This window comes from Diuraphis noxia, unplaced genomic scaffold (assembly GCF_037042655.1).
Source record: "Diuraphis noxia isolate RWA-SAM2 unplaced genomic scaffold, SU_Dnox_SAM2 contig0003, whole genome shotgun sequence".
Lineage (NCBI taxonomy): Eukaryota > Metazoa > Arthropoda > Insecta > Hemiptera > Aphididae > Diuraphis > Diuraphis noxia.
The window spans coordinates 59950654-59973683 of NW_028301713.1; the positions used below are offsets into that span (position 1 = coordinate 59950654).

The window sequence follows — 23030 nt, forward strand, 5'->3', positions numbered from 1 at the left end:
TTAGTCCCTATGAAAATCACTGATTCAACTTGTCAAGTAGCTAATATGTACGCAATACCTATATTTTAGTACAGTATGTTACAAGACAAATCAAGATTAAAATGCACAATTCATATAGTTATTGAATAATTGTATTAACATGAAATAAATTAATAAATTAACAAAATATAATTTATATTGCACTGGATAACTATAAAAACTATAAAAATGTAAAAAAATCTCATAATAAATTATAACCCTTATAATTAATTGTTTATTGAAATATACAATTTTTTTAGATAACTTTGGCACGTTTTGATCATACAATACTTTCCATGTTGTTATTGTCAGGCAATACACTTAATGATTTTGGCATTTTACTGCTTTCTATGACAGGCACCGTGCCATTCTCCATCAAATCTAAAATCATAAAAATGTATTTATCTATTTAATATAAAATACCATGTTTTTAGTTGTTGCAGGCGCGGACCGGGGGGGGGGGCGGCCAAAGGGCTATGCCCCCCCGCCGTAGACGGGTGGATTTTCTATTATATATATTTTTGGCGTTTCGGCCGTGTCCGTTTTTATCGGTCTCTGTCAAAAAGCTAATCTAATACCTACCTATCTATTTTATTATTGACGATATATTTTATTGTGTAATGATAATTTGTTACCTATAGTTGACATATTTATATTTAGCTATAAATATATAATCAGTACCTACCTATTAATTAAGATCGATTTTATAAATATTTTTTCATACATAGGAGAGCCTCAGACAGTGGGAACAAAATTCAGACCGAGAGTTTAAATTTATCCATACCACCCTCTATATTTATCAATTTAATCACAAAAAATTTTTCTCGAATTATATAATATTTATATTTACCTACTTCAACTTCAAATACAATTATATAAATATTAAATACATTTAATTTTATTCATTATTAAAAATCTATAAAAGTATTTTAATCACTATTTCGCTATTTCGTTTAATTTTTTATGTGTTATTTAATATAATAATATATCACTTATTCAGGAAGATGTTTTATTCCTATAGTTAAATATTGAAACTTGAAACCAATGTAATATTATTAATTATATATTGTGTTTTAATGATTTAGATATACAAATTACGCGTTTAGGTACTATTTTTTAGAATAAAATCTAATATAATTTAGTCGGACCACCAGGTCATAATATGATCCAGGCCGTCTGGAAAATTCCCATTCCCAAACCGGCCACTCTGCCCCTGGGAGAGAGGGTAAGCATTTACACTTCTCAATTTCACATTTCACATTATTTTGTTAATTCAAATTTAAGTGCATTTCTTTATTATAGTATTAAAGTGATACTGATGATAAAATAAATTCCACTTACTGGACAATGAAGGTGATGGGCCTTGGGAGTTACTAAACATTTTAGTGCTATATCCAGAATCATTACATGGTATATCTTCGTGACGTCGAGCTGTCAGATAGTCTAACCGCCATCGTAAGTTTGGGTCCATGACCGTGGTATCAATAGCACATTCTGTTCGAAACCGGTTTTCCAACTCGCTGTCGTTGTCGCTCACTTCTTCAACCACCTGCACAACACAAGTTTACATTTAGTGTTTCATATGTCATTTCCACTATTATACAAGTTCATGAAAAGTTTCCGGTCTACGAATATCGATTATATTGTTATATAGACATGGTCAAATTGCTATTTTTTGAAAATGTACGGTTCTTTTTCATTTATCATCATAAAGAATAACAGATTAATTATTATTGTTTCAACCTAACTGTGAAATAAATCATAAACCAGTTTATTTTATGTATAAGTAGATGCGTATTAGGTAGCACAGAAATGTTTTTCCAACATTTAAGTTAAGTACCTATACCTGCCTAATTGGTTAAAAATATATATTTATATTACATAGGTGCTCGCAGAAATTTTTCTAGGGGGGGGGGCAATGTTAGGATTTGAGGATAAATATTATAATTTTACTATAGGTGTTTTACAATAATAACCTTTTTTGTTATACTCGTATACAATATATTATATTTTATTATATTACAACTTATTTTATACTTTAAATTTGTTGTTTAGTATATAGTAATTTATTTTAAAACATTTAATTAAAAACATATTTTGAAAAAGCCAGAGGGGCAAATGCCTCAGCTAGCCCCCCCTAAGGGCGCCTATGTTACATTTGATCGTTATAACTTATAATAAATCTTAAACATTTAGATACGAATATATGATAACTGCAGATGATATTACAAATATAAATATATTAAACATTAAAATCTATGATTTTGCTTGTTTCTTAAGATTTCTGATTTTTAATACCATCATATATCCTACAGTAGTCGTGCAGTAGTCGTGTAGTGTAGGTATGTATAAAATTATAAAAACAATTAAATTGATTTGACTACCTATTCCACATTAGGAATAAAACTATCCACCATATAAAACTATAGACAACTAATTTATAACTCAAACATTTGTTTTTCAATTAATACGAAAAATAAATAAATTATAAGAATCGCAAATTATTCTTTATAGATTAGAATCTTCTTTTGTAATATTTATGTTTCATACTCAATTTTTTTTTTTTGAAACTTCGCATATAAAAATAATTTATTTATTGTATTTGGAGAAATAAATATAATATAATAATTGTTTACCTGCTGAAGTTTTTCGTTTGATCGCTTTAGTTGTTTCTCAACAGAACACAATCTCCGATTAATATTATCTTCCGTACGACAAATCTGCCGTTTTAACTTTTTCGTATTGTGGTCTAATCGAGCTTCTAATTCTTTGAAAAAGGGTGCACAATAACATGTGTACCCTACTCCTACTGGTCCTTTTCTAATGTTTCCAGCCAAGTCTAGATAATATTGTTCACCTGCGTGCAAGGGTTCTTCAGGCAACGAGTTCAACTTTGGTTTCGGGAACTCCTTGGTATCCGGAAAATAATGGCAACCGTAGGGAGACCATTGTTTTTTAATATTCGTATCGGTTCGTTTTTTACTCTAAAACCATTATTATTACAAAATTAACTATACTTATTATGATTATTTAAATATAAATTCACATACATCCTTTGAATCTTTTTTCGTTTTTGAACTGCTGCCTTTCTTTTTGTACAGGGGATTATTTAAAATTTCTATAATATCAGTCAAATTTTTACGTTCTGCAATATCTCTGGCAGTTTCGTTTTGCTATAAAATAAAATAAAATACAACAATATTAGGTTTTATAATGTTTAAGAATATTATAATTTTTTTTAATACTTTTCCCACATAATTATAAAATACAATTGATCAATTTTGTTTCATTAGAATTTAGTAATTCAAAATGATATATTGATATGAATAAATGATAAACGTACATAGGTATCTACAATCTAAATTGAATATAATATTTTAAACATTTTGTGATATACAGTTTAATAATAATACTATACGCATTGTATGACTTAGTACTTAAATATTGTCATTAAATAATTATTTAATGTTTCGCTTGAATAGACAAAATAAATAAAATATTATGTGCATATAGTAACAATTTACCTTATTTTTTAATGCAATATTACATTTAGCTTGCAAAATTATTTTAGTTAATTTCTTCCTGGCCATAGCTGCGGCAATATGTAGTACCGTATCACCATTCTATGTCACATTAAAAAAAAAAATATCAATTTATCAGTTTATAGTTTATTATTACGATCTTAAACGTGCATCAGTTTGTTAAACATATCTTTTACATACTTTATTTTGCTCAGAAACTTTACACTGAGCACTTATTAATATTCTCAGTACTCCGGCGTGTCCATACCGGGCGCTTGTATGAAGTGGTGTATCACCATACTGAAACATTGAAAGGTAACAATAATTATTTAGGCACTAAATAAATTTCACTTTTTACACTTTTATAATTTTATAAATTTAGGTCTGAATTTATATATTATATATTTATATTATTATAATTATTAATTACCTAATATACTTATTAGTATTAATTTGAGATTTGAAATTTAAATTAAGAACAATCATTTTAACTATCCTTTTGACTTTTAAGAAAGATAAAGAACTGTGTAATAGATCTGTTCAAAAGTACCTTACACATAGCACATTATATTATGTCAATAAAATCACACCCAGTGTTCAAAATGGACACAGGCGTATCTAAACTAATTTAACGGTTTGTTTTATAACCTGCAAACAAAAACATGCATTACGGCTATCAAAGCGTTTATAATGGTTGAGACTATATATATACTCTGGCGGGATAAGCGAAATTGCGAAATAGATGACATTAACCAAAATACTGGAACCATTAATTGAGTTCCTGATGGATTTGTTCCAGAAAATTGAAGTACTTATATATATAATACTTATACTACCTAAAAACGTATTTTTGTTAGTTACGTTTATCAGTGCATTGTTTGTTTTATAAATGTTGTCAAAAGATAGGCGATTGTTGTTGTATATGGAATTAAGCAATACAATAATCACCCACACGATGATCATTTACAGTGTATCTTTATTGTGTAGAGCAAGCTTAAAAAGAAAATTAAAAAAAAAAAAAACGAGAATAAACTAAGTTGAAAAAATAATATGACATATTATGTACATAATCAGTAGAACCAGTACAACTTACTGTACAAGTTATATGAAGTCATCTGACTCCGGTTTATATAATTATATAAAATATAAATCAATATCAAAACTCAAAAGCACCGAATCACCATCGTAGAAATATAATATATATATATATATATATATATATATATAGGCGTATATTATAATCTTAACGTTTACTATCGTCAGCCGTCTATACAATATACCTACCTAACTCGCTTACTCGTGATGAATATTAAGCAATGAGCACATCATCTTTATAAAGATGACCGTTGTTGCAAAACAATAAAACATACACAGTATTTACTTAATACTTATTATATTTATATAACACATTACACATATCTACAATATAGGCACGCAAAGCCACATACCATCACGCAATTAAATCTAATCTATAAATGCATACATTATATAATAGGAATAATAAAGAAAAAAAAATTTTTAATATATAGTTTTATACTAAGAGATAATAAAAAAATAAATAAATATAGTTTTAACTTTTAACAATAGTTCAACTATTCAACTGCAGCTAGAGTACCTGTATCTGATTATGCAATACATTAACATGTCAAACTCGACTTTCTTTAAGTGAGCATATAAAGATTAGGTTATAAGATATTATTTTACGGCTTACGTTATTTTGGACATCCGGATTACATCCGGCAAGTAAGAGTTCCCGACAACTTTGGTTGTGTCCGTTCTGGCAGCATAAATGCAATGCAGACGATCCCCCATAATTCTTGCGGTCCAAGTCGCTGCCGGAAGATGCGAGCAACGCCACTGTTTTGCTATAACCTTTCCAGCTGGCCTCGTGCAGGGCCGTATTGCCATGCTATATTATAAATACAACCAGAGTTATTATAACAAATATGAACTATTAATTACTATAAAATTTAGGTAAGTAGTAAGTATTATACGTAACTACTAAAGTACTAACTATATTAGTATCAAAATATATATACATTCAAGAACGTATATAATCCTATATCGTATTATTAATAATTAATTACCGTAGCACTTCTTATAGAGAAAAAATATATTGTCCAAGCGGAATATCGCGTGGCGCATTATAAATCCTGCGAACGTGCAGGCGCTCACAAGTTAAACTATAAGTTTTCCTCCCCAACACCAATATATCAATTTAAGCTCACCAGGTTGTCGTGCAGGTTAACGTTGGCGTCGTGTCGCAACAACAGCCGCAGTACGTCCAGGTGACCTTCAGCTGCGGCGATTTGCACGGCTGAATAGCCGACCGTATCCTGGGCGTTGGCATCCACGGAACCGGCGGCCAATAGTTCGGCAACCGAGTCACTATCGCCCGTCGAAGCAGCGTAGTGCAGGGCCGTTCTGCCATCTTCTAGCATTGGTTTCTCAGCCGGGTTCAGATCCACCATTCCAAGGTTTTGGCATTATCTACAGGAAAACGGAACATATGGTGTAATTAATTTTTTCACTTCAAATATGCATTTATGCCAAATTATAAAAATAAATATTTGAGGAGTGAGATTTCAGGGTAGGTTTGCTTTAATATAAATGGTTTTTACGCAGTGATTTAATGGCACTAATGTTATATACTTATATGTTATATCCGACACCACTGTTGTAGGTACCTATGTATATATTAAATTCTTACCTACTTACAAATAAATTGTAAGTTATGAACTTTCTATATATTATATAATATGGCTATTTATAAAATTTTATTTATGAGTATACTTAATATATATATATGTTTATTTTAGTACTGTGTTAGGGGAACGGTGGGTTGGGACACGTTTTGTATGTGTAGCAAGGATTTGTTGCTAAAAACCTTAGTGATCATCCATCCAAGAGCTAGTATTACCAGTCGGTAATGTACTCAAAGTATTTCCGCAGTTGAGCGTATACTACCGTGCCACACCAAACTACATATTTTATATTTATCTGACATAATAGTTTGCTTCCTACCAAGTACCAATCATGCTGCATTTATACAGCTAAAATAAATGTATTATCTATACCTTATGGCTTATACTATTATAATATTACTCTACACAATACCAATTACGGCAGAAACCAACCAATTGATTAGATTGATTGATTGATTCGATTGATAGGATGATGTGCCTTGGCAATGAGCACCCTCACTTGTTTATTATACATCAATAAATATTGTATTATTACTATTATGTATCTAAAAATGTAAATGTTTATGTCTCACTATATAATATTATATCATGTGTTTGTATTATTACTATTGTCTCCATAAAATTTATATTTGTAAAGTTGGGTAACTGTAACACCTACTTAGGTTAAATTTATATATTTTTGTACATAATATGGGGGTCACAGCTCGTAATAAATAAATAATAATAATAAGAATATAGGTATAGTAAGTACTAGATTATATTTTGATTCATAATCCACATGTTATATCTAATTATTTAAGTATCATTAATAAGTGAAGAATAAATAAACTAATATATCTTTTATTTTTTAATAGGTACTTAAATATTAACTATTGTATTCAAACATAGGAAATTAAATTGTTTATAGAAATAATGGTTTTTAAAATTTAAAATAATATTTTTAAATTAGTGTTCAAGAATTCATAAGAGCAGAATAAATATACTTTTGCTATATACATTAATACATCGCGCGTACACGAGAGGTGCATATTTGGGCTATACGTAACGATTTTCTAGTAAGTTAAAATAAAGTTAACGCGTAATTAAATTTTGTTACAAAACGGTTATAAAAGCTTCCGAACTTTCGAACCTGGGGTGCTGACCTGACGTAGCTGAATATTTATTTAAAATATAATATAATAAATAATAAAATAATATATAATACTATTTCTATTTAATGTGCCAATATATAATATGCACGAGTGTGACGTGTTAAAATAGATATGTTTTTATAATGGCTATGGACGTTATAGATATAGAAATATACGATGGTTTAGTAGAACGTAGAAAACTCGGTATAGTTTAAGTAGAATGAGCATAATATTTTAATAAGTAATAAGAATAACTACATGTAAGAAGTGGGTCCCGGAGTATAAGGGGGCGGTAACTTACAGTTGATGAGTGAAAGCCATCACTAGTGTGTATATTATACTATATGTGTATGACATAAATGTTTATTGCTATGTGAAAAAGATGTTTATTTTTAATTTTAATAATATTTACTCGATATAATTAATTTAAATTAATGAATCAACTTTAATAAGACAATATTATTATTTTACTAATTAATATTATGATATGCATAAATTAGTAGTAACTCATAAGTACCTAATACATATAATAATATCCTTATAAAATATAGTAATATGTTGTAAAACTTGTATTGGGTATTGATTAAACGTACTTAATAGGTAGTTCTTAACTTATTACTCATTAATTTTTAGTATCCAATGCGTTCAGTGACAAACCTAGCTGTGTTACGAGTGAGGGAGACACATCACTATAGTGGCTCGAATATAGCGTGTGATTTAAAAAGTATATATATTTGATAATTTCATAAACCTCCTTTCCTCTCTATAAAGATACAATTTAGTGTAAGTCACTTGAGTCCTATACTTTTAATTAATTTAATAAATCTTAATTTTATTTATATATTTATAGGTATTTCGTGTCTTCATTATTTAGCAACTATTTTTAAGGACTATTATCCTTAGCATAACAATTTTAGTAAACGTGAAACTACTCATTCGGATTTTTAATCTGGTACATCAACATCTTCAAATAATTTACAGTAAAAATAGAGGATTTTAATTTGAAAAACAGAAGTTTGTGTCGTCATACAACACTGTTGAAATAAAACAAAATGTTTCATGCGTTTGAAAAATAGTCACTAAGTATATTTAAAAGTTTCAAAAACTGCAGAATTTAAATAAATATATTATTATATGGAAAATGGGGATGAGCATGCTTGGTGAATCATTCAACACAATAAAGACTGTCTGGTACGCGCATACATTGTGATAGTTGTAGACAATTTAGAAATAAGTTACTACAATGAAATATAATATGTTTTCTGTATAACAATAAAGTATGTACTATGTAATGTGGCTAATAAAATTATAAATGATTTTGAATTCCTATACAACACGTGAGATATAATGTTTAAGTGTAATAACATTTAAAAGCTCATTTTAGATTTTTTTAAAATAATTAGAACATATTATAGTATCATTATTATTTTACAACTGTAAAAATGAATAGAGTTTTAGGTGTTACTATACCTAAGTCCTCAGTGAAAAAACTTTTGGTTTTATAATAACGAATCGCATAGCAAACTATGTAGTATACTGCACTTAGATGTCCGTTTCCCTTACTGATGAAACATTGAAAATATCGCATACGTACGCACCACTATTGTTTAATTCTTTACTTTTACTTTAGTTTAGCCTTGAGAACAGATATATATTATATATTTATATATTTAGGACATAGGTTGTAATCATTGGGTTCCTAATTCGAATCTTATTCAATTAGTTACTAGAACTGAAGAATTGTATACGCTGCAGGTGTATAGTATACAAAGTCATTAAATAATATATGTAATCGTATTTATACTCCAGGACAGACGGAGATTTATTAAAATATATAAATTCATTTTATATTCTAAATTAATATATTTATCCTTAGTAGATTTATGTAAAGTAAATACTATAACTTCTACTAGATATATCTATATGATTTAATTTTACCACGTCGTCATGTCGATTATGTTTAAATTTCTCTTTTTATTACATATATAGTTTTGTGTATGGAGATACGCGCACATTCTACATTTATAAATTCTCTAAACAAAAAAAATTAAGCTAAGAAAATTGATATTCATGAATTTTAGTAAGGTACGATTTGTCTATAGATAAAATAACGTACCTACCCATAAAACAAAAACAACTGAATCAAAATGTAATGTTATGTTACTTTATATATATATACTATTAATTCAAACAATATACTTTACACTCGGCGTATTATCAATAGAAAAAAGAACTTAAATAAGTCATTAGACTAATTATATGAATTTAAAATGCGATGAAATTCTAAAATGAGAATGTTTTATATCAACTTGCCATCATGTTTAAAAATGTTTAAAAAAAACAATATTTATGTTAAAACTGTGGCGGCACTAAATTGTGGAAGCTTTGAAGCATATATTGTATATTTTAAATATTTTTATCACCACCCATAATTAGCAGTGGTGGCCAAAGGGCTTTCAGACACGAATGCTTCATATAATTCTATATCCCGTCACCACTGTGTTGAAGTATTAATGCGTTTATATATTCTTTAATTACAATAATATTGGATTTACATTATTTTTACACAGCCTTTTAAATTCTAATTTGTTATACATTATACACTATAATACCCATTAAGTACTTATTGTATAATATCGTTACTAAATACTAATGTCGATTTTAGTTTCAAGTTTCAACATTATGCGGATGACAAAGCCATCATATCATTTGACAAAAACCCTATTACGGCCTCACAAAATCTTCAAACTCATCTCAACCTAATGTCTGAATGGTACACCGATTGGCGCATTAAACCTAATCCCAATAAGTCAGTACATACAACATTCACTTTATGCCATTCCATTTGTCCTAATGTCTATTTAAATAACATACTTATCCCCACGTCTGACTCAGTTAGATATCTTAGACTCAACTTGGATAAGCGCCTCACTTGGAATAGCCATATCCGTATAAAAAGACTTGCCTTAAACGCCCGTCTTCGCAGACTACGAACGCTACTCACAATTAACAAACACTCCAGTTTAAAAAAATATATATATATATATATATATATAAATAACTATAAAAGTTCTTATGTATAAAACATTACTCAAACTTATATGGTCTTCAACTATGGGGTACAGCAAAATTGTCCAATACTAAAAAAATTCAACAATTTCAGAATATTGCTCTTCGGAAAATTACTAATGCTCCACCCTTTGTTTCGAATTACACTATACATAATAACCCGTCAATTAAAACCGTGACAGAAGAAGCTATACGTTTCTACAAAATCTTTCATCCCCGGCTGCAAACACACCAAAACCCACTCATTAAAAACCTATCCACCCTAACATTACCTGGCAACCCCAAGCGTCGATTAAAAAAAAAAGGAGCTGGTGCCGTGACTTGTTAGGGAACTATAATATCAAAAAAAAAAAAAAATAATAATAATAATAAAAAATCAGTATATATAAACATAGCTAGTTTTATACAACCTCCAGTCAAGTGCCATTAATGGGTGGCTTCTTACTCATGTACTCATGTATTATATGTAACCCTTATCAAATATGCTAATTGTGCATAATTGTACAGAATGTATATATTATTGTGTAAATAAAAAAAAAAAAAGTTTCAACATGATAAAATAACAATGGATCAAATAAATACCTATTTTAAATATACAAAATATTGTTTTTACTTTATGTTATTTATTGTTATAGTAATAAAAGATATTTTGTCCTACCCGATTTTATATCATATATCTTAATATCTACAATGTACGCTATCTGTAACATAATCAAAACATTCGTATGTATTTTTTCTCGAGAAACCGTCATATCTCATGTTATATTATTATAACAGTATATACCTACCTAGTACCTACTCTCATTTCAAACTCGTGACTCGTCAAGCATAATGTTATATTGCGTTTCCTGTTGAGAAATCCATCTGGAACGAACACACGTACCGAACTTGAACAATTTCTTTTGAATCGAATTGTCCTAATTACCAAACCAAATAATTTTATTATATACAATATATAGGTATAAATATAAACCGATAAATGTGACTTGTTCGAAAATTTTGAATATACCTACCTAGTACCTATACATATAGGGTAATACATAGCTATTGCTTATTAGGTATGTACCACTTAGGTTAAGGTATATACACGTTCGAATTTATATTTATTCTTCGTTCTATTATATTAACGTGTGTAGTCGTGTAGACAATAATACTTTTTTACGGTTCTTAGCAAATTCGAAATATCCATGGGTGATGGAAGACTAATATTGTTATATTGTATTTACATACTTACGTACTATGTGTGTGTACCTATATGTACTTAATACTTATATATGCGCACGGTTGATGTAGCGTGACAAATTGTAGATGGCATGCCATTCATGCTCGGTCGTTGTTTGTACATTTTATTCTTTCTGTGTATCCAGGGCACATGGTATATTTTTAAATTACATAACGGATATGCAGATGAAGTGTACTTATTCAAAGGATCGTTACTACGTAGGTATAATAGTTGTGTATAAAATATAATGAGGAAAAAATCAAAGAATTATTTTTTGTGGAAACAGTGGACGCGACGTGTGTTCGACTGTACTCGTTTGTTGATTTTATTTATATAAGCGGTAAAAAAAATTATATATAAATACAACGAATACCCAACTACCAAATATTTAATATCAGTAAAAAAATTAATCGAATTTACGATAGATTAACGCTAGTGACTGGCAAATTCGATTAGTTTGTTTACAAGAAGGACGTGATCAATAATAAATTTAGACACGCATATATGTACCTACTAACGTTATTACCAGAGCTAACTCGCACGTTTTTATAAATATATATTATATTATATGGGTACGGGTAGCTATAGGCTATAATGATATATACCTTCGTCGCTCTTATTATAATATATATACATAATATAACAAGGAACTATAAAGTTTATACCTACAAGTCATAATCTGTTTGAATCTGACCAACAATGATTTATTATGCATTCTTCCAATCAATACCAATTCTATAAAATATGCAAATTTTACTTTAATTTAAGTCCACTTGAATAGGTATTTGTTCAGTTATCTCTGATTTATACTTATATTATAATAGATACAAAGGTTATTGCGTTTCTTATAAAATATAAAACATAAAAGTAATAACTATATATTATGAAAAGAAACATGACGATTCATTTAAAAATCAGTTTAAACAAGCCAAACAAGCTAATTTTTTATATACTTTTCTGGAAAATTATTAATCAATGTGCATGTTAATATTAATCTAAAAAATTCTATGTTACTATTTTATTATGATATAAAGCTTGTTTATACTGATATTAAACTAATCCAACTTTATGTTTCAATATTAAGCTTATATTACGAACAATTATAATAATATCAAATATTCACATAGATGAACGAAAAATAAAAAATACTGCCAGTGACTAAAAACTAGTATTGTAAAATACAAATAGACATATATACATTATACCAAGATACTTTATTAAAAAGTATTAAATTATCTTAGGTTTATGCATATTATATGATGTCTAAATAAAGGGCACTTGTTTTTTTATTTCAATATCACTGCAGACTTACAAATTAAATACATTACATGTTTTCACGGTACCTTCTTCCTAGTTCCTATACTAGGCTACATTTTTATTTTTTTCTAAATAGTCATTGAAATTTAAATGGATATTTTTAAGGTTTATAGCTAAAGCAATAAAACACAATTTTTAAATCTTAACATTCGTATGATCCTATATACAATTAAAAATACTTAATAAAATAGAGTCTCATGATTTATGAGTTAAGTTTTTTAAATGAGAATCTGAAGTTGAGAACGAACTCAATTGCAGAAGCCAACTCTAAATTTAATTATGATATTCTATTAAAATGAAATTAATGGATTGGGCCTTATAAAAATTAATGTCTTTGTCTTTGGTCCTTGTCAAATTCTTAAATATATACTAATATGAACTTAGCACCAATATTAGTCTAGAACTTACTTAAAAGTATCTTGACTAATCATTTTATTAGTGAAAATAATTTACCTATCAAAATATGTTTAAAAATATATATGTAAACATTTTTGTTAATAAGAATCCGATGATTTCATTAAATTGAATGGTATTTATGGCTTATGATGTACCTACCCTACCTTTATCGTTGAAAGCGTTTATGATGTTTCACTTCAACTATTAAACACATGAAACACTAGACTGTTAATAAACTACATTGATAATTAGCATCTAGATTCTAGACTAAAAACAGCTATATTACATCAAATATTCTGTTAGAAATGTGTACATATATATATATAGGTTATAGTTGTTGGGTACAACATATAATATCTTTAATAAATATATTTTAATTTTTTTTAAATTATCTACTTTTGGATGATATTCAAATCAATTATCAACAAAGAATATTTAAAATTATAATTTGTAATAAAATTAAGTAGGTAGGTACCTATATAATAGAAACAATTTAACCATTCACATTATATATCTATACTATACTACATTATACATACAGGTTATACCTATTTTAAATCATACATAGTATTATAAATTTATAATATTATAATATTGATTGATATTCCATTACAATATAAGTATATATTAATACTAAAGCTTTAGTCATACATTATGATTAAATATAATCAATATATATACAACAAATAATTAATGTTGAATATATTTAAAAGACTCATGTTTGACGAAGAACATGAATAGTAAATAAATGTATATTGATTCCGAAAAGAAAGCGATTGACCACCGTCAGAAACTGTGGAAAGGTGATGAAGTTTTGAATAACAATATCAGGTCATCATAATACAGGGAATGTAAAGTTAATGTGAAATTGTGAACGTGGGAGGATATCGTAGGTCACCAGTGTGTTTGTAAAAGAAACGTACCAAACGTAGTTCATTTTTAGATTTTCCTTACCTAATGATATAAATATATCTAAACAGTACTACATACGTATTATTATTATTTTTAAAAAGGTAAAATTAAAAATGATTAATTTTCATCTATATAGCTATGTAAATTCTTTGTTATTTAACATAAAACATTTATATCTGCTATTTTAAAATTAATTTCTTAAACTAAAATCCATCCTGTATATATTGAATATGTGCTTGGAAAAATTAATCACTGTTTCATTTTAGTTTATAAAATACTCTATATTATATACCTTAGGTATACCTAAATACCTAATCTACCTGACTACTAGACTATATACGGTAGTTTCGATTATAAAATAAACCACAGAGCTTAACGATTTGTTAGAAACTGGTTACGGAATTAAAATCAATTTTTATAAATAATTAGACTTGTAGAAAATTGTCCAGTCATGAAGTTCCTTAGGCTTGGGTTATAGAGTGCAAGAGAATAGATTATCGTATACCTAACCATACAGTAAGTAAGGATTGTGAAATGTGAGTTTAAAAATGCATTTGCAAGGATAAAAGAAAAATATATTAGAAAACATATACACGTTAAGACGTAACGATTGGTAAATTTCGACATAGGTAGTGGAATTATTAAGCACTAACTGTTAAAATATAAATAAAAGAAAATTAATGGATATGTTATATAGGTATGTTAAATATATTAGGTATATTATACTATATATAAAATAAAGTATAATATATCTATGTATGAATAAAGTATAAGTGTGTAATTTAATTTCACTAATATTTTTATCATGTAACGGAAATGTGTTATACTATAATATATAATATAAATCGTAAGTAATATTATATATTGTACATTTGTATGAATATAGTATACTTATATATAATATTATGTATGTCGTTTCTATTTTCCCAGGACGCCTAAACATTATTGTATCGGAGGCGTTTGACTGGCGGAACAGATGAGCAAAATGATAACATTTAACACTTTATTGTAAAGTTATAGTACAGTTATTAATTTTCACGCAAAATCCGATGTAACATAACCATTATCTACGTTCATCATAACGAGTAATGACATAAGGCAACATTGCAATAATGGTTGTATTTTAGCTTGTATTGTGTTTGAAAAAACACGACTTTCTCATTATTCAGCAAAATATAATATTGCATTTGATCGAAATAGGAAAAATAACCATACCTAGTCAAATAATCGGAAATACGTTAAAATATTTTACGAAAAGAAAGATTTTATTTTTTTTTCGAGAACAATAGCTGTATAATTTTGTGTTATATGTTACCGTTTACGCATATTTTAGGTGAGATTATAAACAATTGTCACCGCAGGGCGTATAAACGTAAATTTAATGGTAATAATATATATGATACATTTTTCATGAAAAAAGAACATACAGGAACGTGTGATAGAATATTTTATATGTTATATCTAATATAGTTTTTATTAAAATCAAAATTTAAGCTCATAATAATAATTTAAATTTATAAATATATTCGAAATGTTTCATAACTGTGATTTGTTTAAAAAGTAATAAAATTATTTGATGGATAATCAGTTTATAAAATGAATTTAAAAATATATGAAAAATTATTTAATATTATCTATCTATGTGCGTAAAAATGTATGATTCTTACTTTTTATTTTTAGATTCTGAGTGGAGCGATGAATGTATTGATTTTACCATGATGTGTGTTTTTATTTTATTTTTAAATCTGTCATCACGTTTTGGGGCAGTAAAGTGCTTCGATTTTTGACTTCTGTACCTCGTTCGATCAGAAAGTGAATCTATTTGGTACTTTCGGGAGTCAAAAGTAAAAAATTCTTAATATTTTTCTAAATAATCGGGATAAACAAACTAAAAATTAAGGGAAAAACGGGAAATTTTACTCACGATCAGTTTTCGACAAAATCGATTTTGGTTTTTGATGTAACTTTAAAAAAAATTACCATAGATACATGAAATTTTCACCGAATATTTATGTAAGCATATTCTATCCACCATGCAATTTTCAAAAAATGTCGGCTTAATTTGAACTATTCATAGGTATTTGCAATCTTCAATCATTATTAATTTTTTTTAAATAAATATCGATAAAAATTTATTTGTTGGGTAGAAAAGCTTGAAAATTGAATACAAGGCTTCTACCATATTTTTACAATAGCAGTTGAAAAATAAAATAAATAGATAGTCACAATTTTATTTTATAAGCATTTAAAGTTCAAATTTTGACGAAATACGTAAAAATTACGGCAATGTTCAAATTATTTTATGCTATAAATTCATAAAAAAATTTCATTTTATATCTAAGATTTGAAAATTTAATACAAGGCTCCTAACATATTTTTACAATAGCAGTTGAAAAATAAAATAAATAGATAGTCACAATTTTTTTTTACAAGCATTCAAAGTTCAAATTTTGACGAAATACGTAAAAATTACGGCAATGTTCAACTTATTTTGTGCTATAAATTCATAAAAAAATTTCATTTTATATCCAAGATTTGGAAATTTAGTACAAGGCTCCTAACATATTTTTACAATAGCAGTTGAAAGATAAAAGAAATATAGTATAGTCACAATTTTTTTTTACAAGCAATCAAATTTTAATTTTGACAACATACGTAAAAATCACAAAAATTTGCAAATTATTTTAAGCTATAAATTCATAAAAAAAATTGTATTTTAAATCTAAGTTTTGAAAATTTTTAATAATCTATAATATATCCTAGACAGATTAACTATCTTCGCTCAGAATCGTTTTTCGTATACAATGATAATATAATATCATTGAATTCAAATTTAATTCCATCCATTACAGTAACCCATTTGTAAACTACTTTACAGCAGAGCGACATCCACTTTTTTAACTTTTTTTAAATTTGTGGTTTGTAGAAAAAAATGTAAGTGCTTTCAAAAATTATGGTGGGTTTGGTAGGTATTTATAAATTTTCCACGAAGCATACATAATGTTACACAAATGATAATAAATAAAATACGTAATATGCTACACATCTGGTATTGAACGATTAGTTTTAATAATTGTGTACACTACTACTTAGTATCTAGTATCTACTACCTATAAGGCTATAAATATCAAACTATGGAGTATAGATTAAAGACGGTTGTTATAAGTATACTTGTTTCTATATAAGTGCGTTCTTACGGCTACCATACAGTTAATAATTTAATATCAAAAACTTGGGTGGTATAAGATGTTTCATAATACAACTGAAATAATCAAATAGGTAACTTTTAAATTAAAATAAAAAGTATTATAGGTATTGCCTTAAAAGTTAAGATAAAATTTAAGTTTTTGATTTATAGAATAAAAGATTGTATTGGTAGGTATCTAGCTAGCTTAATTTTAAATTATGATAATAATATAGGTTTGAAAAAAATGAAACATTTTACTCTAGATATAAAGTTTCACTGGGAAGTACTTAACCTAAACATAATTTTTTAACAAAAAATTTTAACGGACATTTTGAATATTATATTTTTATTGAAGAAATACCCTTCTAGAATCTAAGGGAGGCCCATCGATCGCAGGGCCCTGGTCACGTGCCTAAAGTGCCCAATGGGAAAGAGGTGCCTGGTTCCAATGGAACCGAACATTTTTTAGTTTTATAATACAGAAAGAAGAGGCGCCAAAAAAAGATAATGTTTTGTCAAGTGAAAGGTAAGAACAAAAATCACATTTAATTTCACTTTCATGTTAAGTTCAGAAGGTCAGTAGAATTAATAATTAGTTACTAGACTAAAAAAGTAAATTGAAAGAAGATATTGATCAAAACGGGGGCGAGCGAAAGAGACAATATTGTAGATACGCCTGTTGAATCCTCACCACCAGGCACCAAATTCATATTATCACACTTAAAGAGAAAATATTCTGTTCCATATTTTATACATGATGACATAATTATTAGAAAGTTTTGATTTTAAAAAGCCTTAAAAGTACATAATATTTTATTCCATATTCAAATACTTATCTAATTAATAAATTCTAAAATATATTGTACAACTATTCAATGTTATTTAGCCGAGTAGATTTACAATTTTATGGGAGGGGGTAAAATGATAAATTTCTTAATATGTACGAATTTAATATACTTTTCTTATTTATAAATAATTATAAATCATAAAACATCACATGACTAATTAAAAAAATGTTTTAAAAAGTATTTTAATGTTCCTACCAATAAAGTATAAATACTTTTAAAGGATTTTGTATTCTTTTTAACTTAAATTTTAAATAAAACCATTCAAATAAACTTAACAAAAAATGATATTTGAAAAAATATACTTTTGCGTGTCTAAAACTATTTCTTATCCACGCAAAATTAAAATTAAACCCTATTCAAGGAAACATTTCTATATGTGTAATCATAAGGTTGGTCACAGCCATAGACTTATAAGTCTATGGGCACAACACTTAGAGCTACGAGGATATAACTTTGCAATACATATATTATTATATATGGGAAGACATTGTGCATGTTAATATGTTATTTGTGTTGAATATATTATCGACTATAACATGTAATTTCACACATTTATAATATTGATTCGTTTTTAAAAAATAATTATGGCCACACGATGGCCATTCGAAACGAATTCATGTAAGGGACACAACTTGGTATTGGTTAATCATAGGCATTATAATTTATATTGATTGTTATGATATTGGAAGTGTTAATTAACAGTATTGAAAAATATAGATGGGAAACTAACGGTTTCATAATAATATACACTATAATACACTATAGGTACGCCACGTCGATACGGCCGATACGGGTAAATAAAATATAATCAATGATAGGACAAAAATACAAGAGACTTGGTGTAACATATTAAGGCATTAAGCTATTATTATTTATTATTCGGGATAAAAAAAATAAAAATAGCTTTAAGTTTTGAACAATAAAATAGTATAAATATGTAATGAGTGAAAACTTAAGAGGACGTGATACCCGCATGTAGTCTCCGCGCGTCTTATAAGTACGTAACATAACAAAAACCGTTTCACGCGGGAAAGAATTGAAAAGTCTACAGTTATAACTTTATAAATTTATAACTAAGAAACCAAATTTTCACCATGAAAAAAGAATTTTAGCTGTGTCGCAGCGTTTTTATTTTTTTGATAAGATCAATACATCAAAAGTTATTGAAGTTTGTAAAATTAAACATATCATATTTTTAAAAGTATTATAACTTATTTATTATTAATGATATCAAACAAATAAAAAGCCACGACTTAGAAAATATTATCTTTTATATTATGTCAACTTTTGGTGTTTCTATTATTCTATTTAGATTACAGACTGAGTGGTTTTATCCCTAAACAGTTTTTGCTATGTTACTAGTAAGACGGAGACAACACATATTATGTGTATCACGTCCTATTAAGTAAAATTCTTAAGCTTTAATTTATATTCGATACTTTATTTACTATAAGTCTATAACTATTTACCTATTAAATTTTTTTTTAAACTTAAACAAGAACAATTAAGTTCTAAATCAATATTGTTATATGTATTAATTACAACACATGTATGAGATATAGTAAAATTGATAAGATATATTAATTATTTTGTAATAAATTACTCTCAAATTTTAATTTTTTTAAATGTAAAAATGTAAAAATATATAATATATTATTCTTTTACTTTAGATGAGTAGTTATTTAAAATTTAGTTCTAAAAAATTCAAATGCTGTCAATTGGTTGTTGTATATTAATGCATGTACACATGTATGACCTCATTATTTGTTACGTTTATAATCATTAAAAATAACATTTAATTTAGAACTTGTTTTAAAATAATAAGTCTGCAGACTTGCATGTAGTTTCAATCGTATAAAAGTATGTTGTTTTACTTCTTTAGGTCAACCTTATTTCATTACGTATTCCTCTTCAGACTTTTTTAATAATAAAAATACATTGCTCTTATAATATTGATACAAACGAGAACAATCTTTTAGTTTAAGGTCATTCTAAGAAGAAACTATATAATTAAGAAGACGGTATACGGACATTTGTTGACTCCGTCTTACAAGTGCGTAACATAGCAAATTTTATGTTCAGCAGATAACGTTTAGTTCCGTTAATTTAAAAACTAGAGTAAATTGACCTCTTAAAAAATTTAAAGGTAAAGTATTATAAAGACCACCTCGTGAGATGTTTATTATGCTTTACTTTTGAAGCAAGTTATAAGCATTCTAAGATGTACAAACCATCTACAATTTTAAAATACTTACAATTCGCTTCAAAATTAAAACATAATAAAAAGCCCATGAGATCATCTAAACAATACTTTTAGCATATAATTTATTTTATAAGAGATCAATACATCCTACATTTCAAACTAACGAAGCTAAACGAGATCTGTTAAGCTTAAAATTTACTATGTTACGCACTTATAAGATAAAAGCAGCAAATGTGTAGCTAAAATAAAGTTAAAGAAAATGTATGTCTTTAATAACAATAATGTATACAATTATTATAATTATTTATAATGTACAAACAGTAATCACGAAACAAATCCTACTTTGAATTTAAACTACCATATTAAAATACTAGTTTTCGAGGATTAAGTTATCCTCCTGACCGTCCTGTCATAGTGTCGTTATTGTACAAATATATTATGTATAATTCAATACATTTTATATTCCTGAAACCTACCTATATTGTATATAAATATAAGACATAAATATCTATGTACAGTCCATGGGCGGATATGCCTACCGGGCTACCGGACATTTCCCGGTGGGCCCCCCTTTCGTATTTCGGTAATGAGGCCCTTTAATATCATGTATTATTAATTTTTTTTTTATTTGGGGAGGTCCTTTTTAAGATTTTACGGTAGGCCAAATATGGCCTATCCACCCATGGACTACAGTCAGGTTAGTTCTGTTAAAACTAGTACCGTCGCTAATAGGCAAGCTTAGTGATGCATATTATTTATAAATCAGTTGAAATTATTTGGTAACTTTGATTAGACCGTTTTTGTTTGTATTGTATTTGATTAATTCTAGTTTTTTTTTTCTAAAAATGCCAATAAAAAATTATTCATTCGGTCAAAAAAGTTAAAAATGTAATTCATATGGTCTTTTTTCATTCAACTCGTTCAAACTTTTACCAAAAAATTACTAATCGTTTTAGGAAAATTGGTACGCAACATACCATATTTTGCAAAACTGAATTTTTCTATGACCTATCTAGGTAGATATATTATATTATATTATTATTGGTTATTGCTAATCTGGTAAGACGTACCAACATGAATTTACGTCCATGCTTAAGAGTTAGTTGTCGACAGTTGAAACTAGATACACATTTTTAAAATAAGTAATAATAATATTGACAATGGGTAAGGGAGACCGTTAGTGTAGAGGAATAATGATAGTTAACATAGGTACAACGTACCTACCTGTTGAAGAAAAATCCAAATATGTGGTGCTCACACGTCGGTTCGGCGGCGTCGGCGTCAAAAATCCGGAGGTCGACGAAAGGGCAGCGGTTCGCATATTATATTATTTGATACACCACAGAATCACATATTTCCGAATACGGTACACGCGTGCTGTAATAATATTATGATATACAACTTGTTTGAATCGATGGGCACGATACACTTTTTGAAACGAGATAATCGCGATAACGGCTCGTTATTTAAGCAGATATACAATGTATGGCGGCGATCAATGTTACACAACACTCACCGTAAGTAACGTGCACAATATTATAATGAGTGTAAATAAGTATGTGTAATTTTGTTATTTGGTTAGTATAATATTATAATTACACGACGTGAGTATTGGCACTACACGACTGATCGATGGTGTATTACCGGGTACAACCGACGACGACGTGCATAGGTACGGAACTACATCACAAGAGAAACGCAATGACCATCGTGGTCCGGTATGGTCGTATTGGTATTTGGTATATAGAGACGGTTACGTGGTGCGCTGGAGTCTGGCGTACGTATATGACTGCCGAGTCGCTGCAGCAGGCTGGAGTAGGTAAAAAAATAACAACAATAATAATAATAATAATAATAATAATATAAATATATAATGTTAGAGCAGGCGATGGTATACCTGTTTGTGGTGTATAAGTACAGGACGTGCCGGAGTGCCGGCGTTGGCGTCTGTGTGAGCGGTAGAAGGGTTGGATGGAGAGGGGGGAACAGGTAAAAGATAATAACATAAAGAATTTCGGTGAGGGGACGACGCCGCTGCCGAAGTGCCGACCGGCGACCACTGCAATATAGCGGCTGCAGCTATCGCGTACGTTCCAGCAGAGTGCCGCGCAGATACGCTGCCGTCGCAGTGGCGCACATCCTGCCGAGTCACCGAGATCGACGGGAGGTACTTATAATAGGTATATACCTACCTGTATAAAAATATATACTATAAAATATACAATAATAATCGCCGATGCTCTGGTTTAATGCCGCCGTACCATAAATATTTATAAATTACATATAAGTACGTGTAGATAGGTCTACCTTGTAGAAGAACTGGTTATATGCGCGTATTTTTTTTTTAATATGATGTAGGTGATTATTAAAAAAATAATTTTAATTGATATGTTAAGGTCTATAATAACAATTATTAAATCGAGGAAAATTATATGTACCTATTATATTTATATCGTATAATACGGGGTGATCCACACTGATCCATATATTAAACGTAAGACA

The 23030-nt window shown here is 28.0% G+C and overlaps 1 protein-coding gene across 3 annotated transcripts; it reads right to left on the reverse strand.

Annotated features, from left to right (window-relative positions):
* Positions 1-109: 109 nt before the first annotated feature.
* On the reverse strand, positions 110-22558 carry dgo (ankyrin repeat domain containing protein 6 diego). Of its 3 annotated transcripts, none has more exons than XM_015517294.2 (10): positions 22426-22558; positions 21753-22338; positions 5768-6029; positions 5251-5448; positions 3741-3839; positions 3543-3641; positions 3069-3191; positions 2655-3002; positions 1360-1567; positions 110-399 (listed from the first exon to the last, which is right to left on the reverse strand). In XM_015517294.2, exons 3-10 carry the CDS (start codon positions 6008-6010, stop codon positions 299-301), a joined length of 1419 nt encoding a protein of 472 aa, XP_015372780.1. In that variant the 5' UTR covers positions 6011-6029; positions 21753-22338; positions 22426-22558; the 3' UTR covers positions 110-298. The 3 variants fall into 3 exon arrangements, with proteins under 3 accessions (XP_015372780.1, XP_015372781.1, XP_015372783.1); XM_015517295.2 differs by having other exon boundaries at positions 21749-22338; XM_015517297.2 differs by lacking the exons at positions 21753-22338; positions 22426-22558 and adding an exon at positions 11232-11360.
* Between the last annotated feature and the right edge of the window lie 472 nt (positions 22559-23030).

What these genes read in the sequence shown, in the direction of transcription:
- dgo (XM_015517294.2), bottom strand. Translation starts at nt 6,010, where the DNA reads ATGGTGGATCTGAACCCGGCTGAGAAACCAATGCTAGAAGATGGCAGA. An exon ending in TTAACCTGCACGACAACCTG is followed by an intron (nt 5,449 to 5,767) that starts GTGAGCTTAAAT and finishes TTTATAATATAG; the next exon opens with CATGGCAATACGGCCCTGCA. An exon ending in AAGTTTCTGAGCAAAATAAA is followed by an intron (nt 3,642 to 3,740) that starts GTATGTAAAAGA and finishes AATGTGACATAG; the next exon opens with AATGGTGATACGGTACTACA.